The sequence below is a fragment of the Phycodurus eques genome, chromosome 5, assembly GCF_024500275.1.
Source record: "Phycodurus eques isolate BA_2022a chromosome 5, UOR_Pequ_1.1, whole genome shotgun sequence".
Lineage (NCBI taxonomy): Eukaryota > Metazoa > Chordata > Actinopteri > Syngnathiformes > Syngnathidae > Phycodurus > Phycodurus eques.
The window spans coordinates 917,840-930,273 of NC_084529.1; the positions used below are offsets into that span (position 1 = coordinate 917,840).

Sequence of the window (12,434 nt, forward strand, 5' to 3'; positions counted from 1 at the left end):
GGGGGAATTAAAAAAAGTAAAACCCACAAAGTAAATCCAGACTACAAACCTTGTACAGTAATTTCTAATCAAAGCTAACGCTTTTTTTTTTTTTTTTTTTTTAAATGCCTTTCGGCCACCGTACTTGGGGAGTGGCTTGCTAATTACCTTAGCTACGAGGAAAAGTTTGCGGAAGTTTAGTCGGTGCAGGCTGTCAGAAAGAATAGTTCCATAGATGGACCTTCGTTCGGAGAAAATACAGCGGGTCATATCCAAGGTGAGGTCAATTGTCACACTTTGATATTTAGAACTCAGCGTAAGAGTGTAAATTGCCGGTTGGTTAGCACAGCGTGCTAACACGAGCTGGTCGCTGTCAACTGGCTCGACCAGCTCCGTGACTTACAAAATTCGCCGAGTTAACACGGAAGTCTTGAAACGTTTTAAACACGACTAAATGTTTTCTTTTCTTACTTTGTGTCTGTGTGTGTTTTACCTTGGATTTGCGAAAGGAATCATCAATACGTGGTTCGTTCATGCGAGTGCCAAAGTTGTCGGTGAATGTCAGCCACTAGTACATTCAAATCGAATTACACCAGAGCTACAAATAAGAATAATAAGAATAATACTTTTCACGTGCTAAAAAGAGCTCTCCATTGAATGATACTACTTTCGTTATATTTGCTACAAACGTATTCATTATTATGACTAGGAGAAATCCGATAGTTCTACTACCTTATTATTGTGAGGTAAACCTTTTCCAGTTTGACTTTGGGCGAAAGGCAGGTACACCCTGGACCGGTGGCCAATCACTCGCTGGGCAGTGGGCACATGGAGACCAGCAACCATTGACACCACGTGGATAATCTCGAGTCTTCCGTTCATTTATCCTGCATGCGGTTGGACTGTAAATGGGCTTCAACCTCTATAGCACTTTTCCACCTTTAAGGAGCTTTAACACTGTCACATCCTTACCCTACTGATGATGCAGCAACAGGAGCAGCTGCGGGGGTTCAGTATCTTGCTCAAGGACACTTTGGCATGGTCACTTCAGGTTGGGAGGCGACCACTCTACCACCTGAGCCACGCTAGAGGAATCCCATGCAAGCGCGAGAATAAACAATCTGGATACCAAATCTGAATTCAGTTGATGAGCTGTGTGTCAATCTGTACGTCTTGTCTAATTTCAGTACAAATTCCACGATGTTGCGCTTGAGGAGTTGGGCAAAATTGAGGAAACCTTCCCTGGGATGATCCCTTCTGTAGGCACATATAGTGAGTTTTGTGCATGTACACACGATTCTCTCTCTCTCCCGCATGACGACGACCGTCGTGACTCTCTAACCTTCTTTCTTTCTTTTTTTTTTTTTTTTTTTTATAAACAAATCGCAGCATTCAACGATGGCTCCCAGAAAGAGCTCCTGAAATTGAATGGCAACCTTCCGGTCAAGTACGAAGGTAAGACTTGTACTTGGGATCATCTGGTGTGATTGAGCGCGCTGATTTTCTTTTGTTCCTCAAGGCCGGTCCTACAACTTCCCCATCCAGCTTTGGCTGATGGACTCCTTCCCAGTTACCCCTCCCATTTGCCTCCTGAGGCCCACATCGGACATGATAATCAGGGAGGGCAAACACGTGGACGCCCGAGGACGTATCTACCTGCCCGTGTTGCACAACTGGGATCATGTATGTTGTTGTTGTTGTTGTTGTCTGGAAATGTTGCGTGTCGCTTGCTCTCATGAGTCGGTCCGGTCCCCCTGCTGCAGCCCAAGTCGTCCGTGGTGAATCTTTTGGAGGAGATGATTTTGAAGTTTCAAGAGGATCCTCCCCTGTCCGCATCCACCGCAGGACAGAAAGACCCGCAGGAGCTCCTGGCGTTTGTCAATAATCTCCAGATTAATGATCGTGCGTCGCTCAAATTGTCTGCCATGCTTGTGCTAATCCCTTTCCGTTTAACGGCCTCCATTTTTGAATTGCAGGTGCAAATAGACACCATGATCACCCGGACCACAAAGTCTCTGTTATCGGAGGAGGGGATTTAGGAATGGCCACAGTGATGAGCATTTTGGCAAAGGTTTTCACCTTTCGATAAAGGACTGTGCAAAAGTGTTAAAACGGACACCCTTTGGAGTACGCAAAAAAACTATTTTACAGTATAATCGTATATCTGTATAAAGGTGCAGATATCCCCCCCCCCCACATTCCAAAAACATGAATTTAAATTGCCCATAGGTGTGAATGTGAGTGGAAATTCGCAGTCACAGCTTTTGCACAGTCAAAGTCTATGTTGGATATTTGAATTGATTTGAGGCGTTCTAAAGAAAAGCTAATCCCTTTTCCGGTTCCCCCACAGTGTAAAGTCGATAAGCTCGTCTTCATCGATGTTGCCGAAAGTTCCACCAAGGGGGGCAGCACAGATCTGGAGATATTCAGGCTGCCCAAGGTGGAGGTGTCCAAGGGTATGTCGTTTTCTATTCAGTCACGCCAAATGGTCGCACGAAACCGAGGGGGGGGGGGCAAAATGTGGCCTGTGGGCCCACTCCATTCTTTAATCCGGCCCACCGAGCAGTCACATTTATAAGAGTCATGTCATATTCGTTCCAATAATTGCCCCCCCCCTCCCTCCCTTTAGATTTCTTAAATCATACTATCTATTCATGGAAAGTTAAACCAATGATTAATTTATTGGAACAAATTACGAAATATAAAAAAAAAAAAATGTAAAAACAATGTTGACATGTAACAAGTTTTTACATACTTTTATTGAATAAATATAATACATGTATTATATTTATAATCCAATCAAATGATCATTATTGGACTAAAACTTGAAAATGATGTTGATTATTCTTTTTTGAAACCTCATCTACGAACGAGCCGACCCCTCCCTTTTGTTTTAAAAATGAAAATGTGTCCTTGAGCACAAAGCGCCCCTGCCGTTTCCATGGAGGAATTCCCTACATTGTTCCTCTGCTCTCGGTGCTTTCCGTCCACAACACGGCGGCCCTTTTTGACATTTTGACTCGGCTCTTGTCAGATTTGTCTGCCTCCGAGGGCTCCAGGGTCGTCGTGGTGACCGCCAACGCATGGAGCGGCGAGCAGTCGTATCTAAGCGTGGTCCAGACCAATGTCAATTTGTACAGAGGGATCATTCCAACATTGGCACGTCTCAACCCCACCGCCGTCATGCTTATCGCTTCGCAGCCAGGTGAGAGGACCGGTTCGCTGTATTCAAACAACGCCATTGTGGACAGAAGTATTCGGACAATGGGAATTTCTTACACCTGTAATGCTGTCGAGCAAGAAAGTTGAGTACAGGGTAGTTTGTGAGCTTGGAGCCCACTGACGTTGGATGTGAGGGCCTGACTCACAACTTCTGTTGTCGTTCATCCCAGAGGCGCTTGATGGGGTTGAGGTCAGAGAAAATGATCTGTGGCAAATAATGTATCTTTCTTCATCTAGCTATGCCAACGCCGTTTAGTGACAAGAACAACATTTAAATGCTCTCCACTAGATGGCAGAAAGTAAAATACACCCATGTGTATCCATCCACTTGTTGCCATTCAGAAAAATAGCTTTGTGTTTAATTAAACAGGCCCTGATTTCACATCGAGTATATACGTTGGTGGGTCAATTAAGACGAGATCATCATTTCAGTTTCTATACTCTTTGTGGTATTTTTGTTTGCTGTGCCGTGACATTTTTCTAACGTAAGATATGTGCCTTCGCTCAATAAAGGTTGAGAACCATCGTCTGAAGTCATTATGATATTGCTTAAACAGCAAATCAAATGATGGAGTGACTGCACAGCAATGTTCATATTTTTTTTTCCTACATAATATAAAAAATATATGCATGGACAATATAGCTTCCGTACCATGAAAGATGCAGTATATTAAGCTGTGTAATGATGGTTGTTCATATGTAAATATATTTTCCAAATTATTTCAAGTACAGCACTTACCTCACAGAGTTGGTCTATAAAGGTAGTGAATGGTACTTGAGCATTATACTAAAAAGAATCATTATGATTCTCGTTCACTGCCAGCCTTCCCGGTTAACATGGATATTTGACTTCTAAAGCCGTCAATGGCAGTGAATATGTTAAGGGCGAAATAAGGCCTTAATTGAATCAAATAAGATTTGTCCAAAAAGTGTATATTGTGCCTTGTCTCCAGTGGACATAATGACCCACATTGCATGGAGGCAGAGCGGCCTGCCGCCAACACAAGTCATCGGAGCGGGCTGTAATCTGGACTCGGAACGTTTCGGTCACATTCTGGATATCACCTTAAACACTCCCAAACAGGCCTGGGTCATTGGAGAGCTATCGGACAACAAAGGTGTGTGTGTGTGTGTGTGTGTGTGTGTGAGCTGTTTCCATGCTTTTACATTTTGTTGTGATTTCCGTTGTATTGACTTTACCAGCTCTACCTGCCAGTTCTGGGCTGCTTTCCCATTGACTCTAACTTGTCAGCGCTTTGTCACACAGTCCCTGTGATGAGTAACAACGAAGCAGGCTCCAAAAAGCCACTAGAAATCCCAGGATCGGGCTCCGCCAAACCACTGCTCAGCAGGTACAGTCATCAGTTATTAGTTTAACTCCAGCAGAGGAATCAAGTAAGGACTTTTGAATATAGCGGATGAGTTTACATGGCCATGATGTGTCACTCCAGGGCCTTTGACATGATGAAGAATCGAGGTCAGCGTTCATGGTCTGTTGGTTTGTCTATTGCTGACATCACAACCAGCATCCTGACAGATAGGAAGAAAGTCCACTCCATCGCCACTCTCGCCCAGGTGATGGTTAAATTGGTCAGAAGCATATTCTGAGACCAAACTTAAGCACATTAACAAGTTCAAAAAAATGTTGGAGGGTAGTGTGCTATTTAAAAAAAAATAAAAAATAAAAAGAATGTAACAAAAGTTGAATGTTAAAAGATGTTTTTTTTTTTTGGGTTAAAAATGTGTACAGTATCACGCTAATTTAAGTTGAATGTTAAAATGAACCACACTTTTTAAATTTAGATATTGTCCTGTTTTTGTTTTGTCACCAATTGCACCAAAGTAAGCCTTTGAAATACATTTTTAGCTGATTAACATAGCTTTCCCTGCAGTGTTCCCCAACCTTTACTGTAGTTTACAAAATCTCATGCCATTCCGGACAGAAAGTATATCTCCTCCCATGTAAATGAAAGCATTTCATTGTTCTGCCTGTCACTGTACATTGCTGGCACAGATAGATGAACAAAGATGTAATTTTCAGAGCAGGTCATTGAAATTTGATAATTTCCCCCAGCACAGCTGATGATCTCTGCAGGCACACCGGTTCGAAACATGTTTCATTAAGACAAGGTGAAATTGGCCCCCCCGCTTCCTTCCCTCAGTGGTAAAGGTTTGGACATCCCTGACGTAAAGGAAGAATATAGACCCATCCTGTATTTCTGGGTGTAAAATGCAGAAAAAGTAATTAGGCCCACAATGTGTGTTTGTTTGAGAAATCTACATTCAAACGATGAAATATTCGTGTGGTTCATCTGCACCGTTTGCCTAGGGCTGGAACGGCATAGGAGCAGAGGTGTTCTTCAGTTTGCCATGCCTCCTGGGGTCGAGCGGTTCCACGCGCCTGGCTGGTGTGTCACTGGGGAAGGAGGAAGACTCCAAGCTGAAGGAGAGCATCAGTTCGCTCACGAACCTCATGAGTCAGCTGAGAATATGAGGGATGGCGATTGTACCGGTTTCAGGGGGCGTGCCTGTTAGTTTGCTGGCCTTCCTCCGCAAGTTGGACTGACATGCAAGTTTGAATGTATGGACCACCTGTCTTTACCCGTCCTGTTTTCTTGTTTACCTTGGCTCTTGATCCTGTATATTGACTTTGAGTGGGAAAGAAATCACAAATTTGTACAAATTACATATTTATACTAAACACGGAGATATTTTGTTACACACTAATTTGTTACATTTAGCTATGCAAATATATTGAATGCAAAAAAGTAATAATTCTGAAAAGCTGTATTTCTGCTTAAGATCATTTTGAAGGGTTTGCAAGTATAATGTGATTTATTTTCAACCACACAAACTATCTTTTGGGGAGGAAGTCACTGGGAGAAGTGCAATCAAGGTACTTCAGGTATTTTTTTTAATTATTTGAACAAAATTTGCTCTTTGCACAGCTGAAACAAGTTATGTACACTAACATTTACATACGTTTGTGGGAGTGCAATAAACCAAATAATCACCAGGTGTCTGAGTGAGAAAAAATATATACAAAACTTTGTTTTTTCAGAAAATAAAACATTTGGCGCAACAGTACATACTTTTCAGTGGAACGTGACAAATATTGACTAGACATTTACATTTGGTCTTCTGCCAACCATGCTACCACAATGGATGACCAGGTCTTATTTAGGGTAATACAACTACGTAAAGGTCCATATTGAAATTCTTGAGGATTATTGTAGAATCATCTGCATAGATGTGAATACATATAGAAACTAGTTTAGCACCACCAAGGAAGGGCTGGTGTGTGGGTTACAAAAATGGATAGGAAGTTCACTTGCGGACTATCTCTGATATGACAATTTATCAGACAATATAACATTTACAGCAACAATGTACAGTATATAGTGGGATTTTGCATCACTCCTGATAAATATTGGAATCCGTTCCAAACTGATTTTCATATTTGAACATGGCTTAACTTCCTTTTCTCCAGAACCTTTTTCTGAGCCATTACAATAACGAGCTTTAAGTGACCTAAACTCAGACTGTACATACACACAGAAAATATGAAAAATGTCCTCATATTCTCACAAAGGTGTTTGAAATGCCTTCATATAGAAAAATAACTACATGCCCACGCAGCGCATAATCTTGTCAAACATACATCAGTAAACATATACAATTAAAATACACAAAAATAAAACCACCATAGGGAGATGTTGTTCATAAGGGGATCAGCATGACAGATGTTCCATCTTTGGTTTACACATTGTGAAATTACTATACAGAGGAAGCAAACATTGTGAGCAATAAAAAGATAACCATAGCGTATCCGATGCTGTCTTGTTAATGTAACGAATGAACTAATTGCACCATAACCTCCCTTTCTGACGTTAGCTTACTCAAACTATGTCGTAGCTCTTTGACCTAAAGATACTCAATTCATTTTGACATTAGAACGACTAGTTGAGAGCCAGCTCACCTTTCACCTTAAACAAAGACTTCAGGGGAACCAACGGACCAAATGAGAGAGCCGAGACCCTACTTGGACTCCATTTAAGACACTTTGGAGGAAAAGATTCAAGATAACCGTACATGAAGCGCTGGTGGCTTCATTTCTTTGTAACTGTTGATATGGTATAAAATGCCAATGACAAAAAGCAGGAACGTCAATGCGCTCGCAATGCAAACAGTTTTAAGTACAAAAGGACAACTAGGAAAAACCCTTCTAAAAAAGGTTCTATCATAGAAATGTGGGCATATTGATAAAACTAGTGCACTAGTAGAACAACTGTCTTATTAGTTGTTTGTTCCACTGCTCTATGACAATTGTGTGCGTTAATGAACTGCACGTTATTAGTGAGGCAAAACTACACTAGTTGACAACTGCCCGCTACTAGTACTACTAGTGACCATCGAAAATTCTACGAGTTGACATCTAGCAGTTCACTAATGGAACTTGAAGCATGCAGATGTCAAGTTGTGCAATTTTGCCTGACGAGTATCATGTAGTTGTTCTACTAGTGTGCAATAATGCCATACAATAGTGACAAAAATGTTACAAGCGAGTCGTTCTACTGGTGCGCAGATATGCCACACAGTCACTGGTAAGACAGAGGTTCTACTAACGTGCCCCGGTTGTTCTACTAGTGGACAAAAAAGTGTATTCAGTAGTGGGGGGAGATCACTAGCGCCCCGTCTTACGAGTGAGGACAAAGAGCGTACAAGCACATGGACAATTCAGCACACGAATAAATGCTCAAATGCCTTGCCGCGGAGACACAGCCAATAGCTACTGGCCTTTTAACTGAAACGCTTCATACCGGTAGGATCAGTCGATACGTTGATTCCACTTCAAAAGGTGATCGACTTCGGCAGCCGCTGTCCACCCGGAGGCATCCTGCAAAAGTCTGGGCTGGATCCAACGTCCGGCACCCACAACGCAGACTGTCCCGGGGGAGACCTGGTGTACAAGAGTGGTGCCGGGAAGGCAGAACGGTCCCTGGGGCCCCGAGAGAAAGCTTTGGAATACGCGCTGGGCGAGGTGGCTCTGTGGCACCGCAGGGGAGAGAGTCTGTCGGCAAAGCTGGGCGGAGGAGGGGGGATGATGACGGAGTCCTCCACCCAGCGGTCCTCTTCTTCATATTCCGGCTCCTGAGGCAAACAGGGAAGAGCGCAGCGCGAGGGAAGGAGAGGAGACGGTGACGGCGGGATGAAGATGGGGGGCGGAGGTAGCGGGTAGCGAGCGGGGTCGTAGTCTCTGTCGAAAGAAACCTCCTCGGGCGTGGAGCCCAGCAACCTCTCAGGGCAGCGGTCGTCGTCATCGGCTTCGGACAGGTTGTCGTACTGGGAGGTGTTGGAAGGCCTCCTGTCAGCCGAAGACGCCGGCACGTACAGAGACACTGGGAACTTGGTGGGCTTGGGGGGCGCGAGCCTGGGAGAGGAAGATGCTGTGAAGCCACGGGGAGGGGACATGAACGGTTTGGGGAGTGTTTTCGGAGATGGCTTCAACGGAACCACCAATTTGGGAGGGGAACGGTGCCGGGCCGGCGGACTGACTTTTTGCTCCAGCTCTGTGGGGTACAACAACGGTGGAGGCGGCAGATCTGGCAGGTCCAACATCTCGTCTGTATTCACGTTCAGCTCATCCGGAGGAGGGGCTTCATATGGAGGGGGCCAATCTATAAACTCCTCCTGGACGTCTGGGGGGCCACAAAGTTTGCCTCCTTGTGTTTTCTCACTTTCCTTCACATCTCTGCCATCATTGACCTCAGCACAGGGTTTTGCTGGTTTGGGAGGTAACGGAGGTGCTCTACAAGGCATCGAGGGAGAAGATGTCGCTTTCGTGAGCGCTGCAGCTGGGTCCGGCGATCGCGAGGAGAGTGTGCTGGAACTGCTGGGACTTCTTGAGTCCTGCGCCTCGGTGATGCTCTCCGTATTTGACCGGCTGCGAGGCTGTAGATCACTTTTGACCTCTAGAGGAGTGTCACGCTGCAGAGGGAGCAGGAGAATCGGCCTCTCTTGACCGAGGGGCTTCTTTGGCAGCTCCTCTGACTTGCCTTTAAAAAAAAGAAAATAATAATAAATAAAGTGGGACACACACAAGGATCATCAGGGCAAATTTGAGCCTCTCTTGCCATCGAAGTCAACAAATGCCCAAAGCTTATCATGAGCAATTATCCTGTGGTGTGCGGTGTGTTAAGAGGGATTTTCCTTCCCGATCTGCCGAGCCAACCGTTGTAAATGGTAAACCAGTTCAATACTGTATTTACTGTAAAGGTGAAACATCACATGGCACTTGAGGTTTGGAGGCACTTACTCCCGGAAAGTTCTCAAACATATTCAAACTGCCACTGTCACAAAGTTTTCTTCACCGACATTCACTTCAATGTTATTTATGCATTAGAGGAGTAAATTTGTATGACAACGGGATTTGCCACAAATACAGTACGTGTGAAAAGTCGTTTTTGAGCAAAGTTAGTGCACATTATTGAGGAAAATTATACACTAATAACTTATAAATTAAGAAAATACTACATTTCAAGCGGCACGGTGGGCGACTGGTTAGCACGTCTGCCGCACAGTTCTGAAGATGGCTGGGATAGGCTCCAGCACGCCCGCGACCCTTGTGAGGATAAAGCGGGACGGGAAATGGACGGATGACTACATTTCCATTTAAACTACGGTATGCTCGAGGACGTCCGAGAATCGATATCTTGCGTACCGTTCCTAAGCTTGAAACGTCGTGCGACGGCACCATCGCGAAACCAGGAACCCCCCGTAGTAGTCGACGTAGGAGCATACAAGTATGCTGATATGGGGAAACACTGTACCTGGAGGAGGTTGGTGCAACTTTTTACTGCGTAGCTCAGACATGGCGGCCTGTAGTTGCTCCACCACGACATCATCCGGAAGCAGGAACGAAGCAGCCAGCTGCTCCTGAAGAAACTCCCTCAGGTCCTCCAACTGGAACCTCAGCAAACGCTCTGATTGCACACACAGAATAGGGACACATTTCATTCATCAATCAAAAACAATGCAACCACTATTGACTGATGGCAGAGGGGCCAGAGTGGGCACACTGCATAACTTTATATGGTCCACTAGAGCAATTCAAGGAACTAGTTATTGATGAGTTAATTGAGTTAGTTAAATAAACGTGTGCAGGCTGGTTTTGTTGGAATCGATCGCTGTAGAGAGCAGCCACCTCTTGAGTTGATTGCGTTGCTCACCTTTGAAAAACATTTTGGGAAAATGACATAACACAGACTATGGAAAGGTATGTATGATATCGGTGGCGTCATGCGTCACCACAGGCATTTGTAGGCACCTGCCATTAAACTGCTGCGATCATACTATTTAACAGGCTTGGACACTTTAGGATGATGATTTTAGACAGGCGTTTTGATTTTTTGACATATTTAAGACTTTTATGTGCAATTCCACCCGACAGCGACAATATGTAAAATATGACTAAAAACTGCCCCTTTATAGTATAGTACATTCCTCTGTCCACAACGGTTCTGCAGTGAATTTGGGTCGATTTTGGGGATGACAAAGTGATGTTCCAAAGGCAATGAGTTATATACAAATTGCTACAAAATGGATTGATATTATTGAAAATGATTGGCAGTTTCATTTTCTTGAGCAAAAAAAAAAATAAAAATCTACTTATTAGTGAAATATTGTACATTAAGATCCCATACTTCCTTTAAAGTGTGTCTACATCATGTTTCTTGCTAAATGGGTTTTTCTTTTAATTTTGGCAGAATATCTGTACTGAATATTTTATCCACTTTTAACAGATATCACAAGCAGCCCCCCCCCCCCCCCTCCCCCCCATTAAGTCACTTCTTAATATAAATTCAACAATAGTTGTATACTTAAATATTAGAGAGCCACAATTTAGTTTATCCCCACTTTTTCAAGATCCCCCCGATGCACTTAAAATGGGTGTCAGTTATCCTTGGATTTTCACTGTTCACTGTCTGGCGCGGTCCCCATTCCCTGCGGTGGTCCACTGTATATGATTTTCAGAGCCATAATGGTCCTCCAAATAAAACCAAAACTGCGGCATGCGACAAAAATGAGTTTGAGACGCCTGCTATAGAGTAAGAACAGTTCAAACTCTTTCACTGCCAGCGTTCCCAGTTAACATGGATATTTGATTTCTAATGCCGTCAAAGGGAGTGAACGTGTTCAAGGTGGTTCTACCAGAACACGCTTGTCAAAGTATCCACTGTGTTAAAGTGATGCTCATACTTTAAAAGCAACCAACGAAAAGCGAGCCTCCTAATCTTCTCCACAGCAACCACTTGCATTACGTAAGCTATCCGGAAAGCAGGCGGCCAACCAGATGGCAGCGTGCGGCGGTATAGCAACGGCAGCCTCGTTGAGTTCGAGAAGCCGCGTGTCCTGTGTTCAACACACACAGAGACAAGGCACGGGAGACCGGCCAATGGGCCTCATACTCACTCTTGTGTAACTTGAGCGTTGTGTAAGCCATAGCAGTCAGCATCTTCTCCCCTTCCAGAATATAGATGTCCCATAAGCGGAGGGTGAGGGTGAAGGGGCTCTGGTATGCAACGAGACAGCAAAGAGACCATTTGATTCAAATTTACCATCATATACTGTGATGAGGGTTGGCCATCATTTATTGATTCTCAATTAATTAATCGCAAAAGAACTTGTGTACAACAGATTGCTCATTTTAAATATTTCTGCAATGTACATTCCTCGTTGTGGTGGTTTATATCACTTATGAGAGCGGAGGGAAACCAGAGGCCATTAGTAGCGCAATGGTTCACATAGCCAGGGTGCCAACTGGATAAGCGCTATAGAAAATGGAAGGGATGAAAACCAAAGCAAACACTCACTCTGTCAATAAAGCACTGAAGGAACCACTTGGTGGTGTAAACCCCACATGACATCTGCTCCTTGTCCTGCGAAGCAGGAGTTAATGAAGAAAAGTCTTGTTAGGGTTGAAGTCATCTTGAAAAATGGAAGGACCTTGTAAGATGTCCTTTGGTCCTCCAACACTGAAAGAGAGAATGCGCTGTCACTCACCAGGTGCTTCCTCAGTTTGGGCAGCATTTTGGAAAGTATCCGCTCATGGTGGGCCTGGAAACGCTGCAGTTTGGGAAATCCCGGGATAAAGAAACCTAGCCCGGTGGAAAAAACACACGTGAGCAAACCATACATGGAAATGGGTGTGTGGGGGAGACATAATATTTAAA

General features: G+C 44.0%; 2 protein-coding genes across 2 annotated transcripts in view; one reads left to right on the top strand and one right to left on the bottom strand.

Annotated features, from left to right (window-relative positions):
* The first annotated feature begins 136 nt into the window (after positions 1-136).
* uevld (UEV and lactate/malate dehyrogenase domains) lies at positions 137-6,501 on the top strand. The gene is made up of 12 exons (XM_061676631.1): positions 137-256; positions 1,167-1,251; positions 1,369-1,434; positions 1,499-1,662; positions 1,743-1,881; positions 1,956-2,050; positions 2,330-2,435; positions 3,014-3,184; positions 4,155-4,319; positions 4,469-4,553; positions 4,653-4,776; positions 5,531-6,501. The coding sequence occupies exons 1-12, from the start codon at positions 215-217 to the stop codon at positions 5,693-5,695; spliced, it is 1,407 nt and encodes a 468-aa protein (XP_061532615.1). The 5' UTR covers positions 137-214; the 3' UTR covers positions 5,696-6,501.
* Positions 6,099-12,434, bottom strand: part of si:dkeyp-19e1.3 (USP6 N-terminal-like protein) — a 24,063-nt gene continuing 17,727 nt past the window's right edge. The window contains exons 10-14 of the mRNA XM_061676627.1: positions 12,265-12,359; positions 12,075-12,140; positions 11,674-11,773; positions 10,032-10,184; positions 6,099-9,257 (exon numbers count right to left, since the gene is read on the bottom strand). Of these exons, the coding sequence (XP_061532611.1) occupies positions 8,053-9,257; positions 10,032-10,184; positions 11,674-11,773; positions 12,075-12,140; positions 12,265-12,359 (1,619 nt within the window). The 3' untranslated portion in view covers positions 6,099-8,052. The remainder of the gene's footprint in view (positions 9,258-10,031; positions 10,185-11,673; positions 11,774-12,074; positions 12,141-12,264; positions 12,360-12,434) is intronic.

Coding starts and splice junctions, on each gene's coding strand:
- uevld (XM_061676631.1), top strand. CDS start 215: ATGGACCTTCGTTCGGAGAAAATACAGCGGGTCATATCCAAG. Junction 1,252..1,368: donor CCCTTCTGTAGGCACATATA/GTGAGTTTTGTG, acceptor AACAAATCGCAG/CATTCAACGATGGCTCCCAG. Junction 4,554..4,652: donor GCCAAACCACTGCTCAGCAG/GTACAGTCATCA, acceptor GTGTCACTCCAG/GGCCTTTGACATGATGAAGA.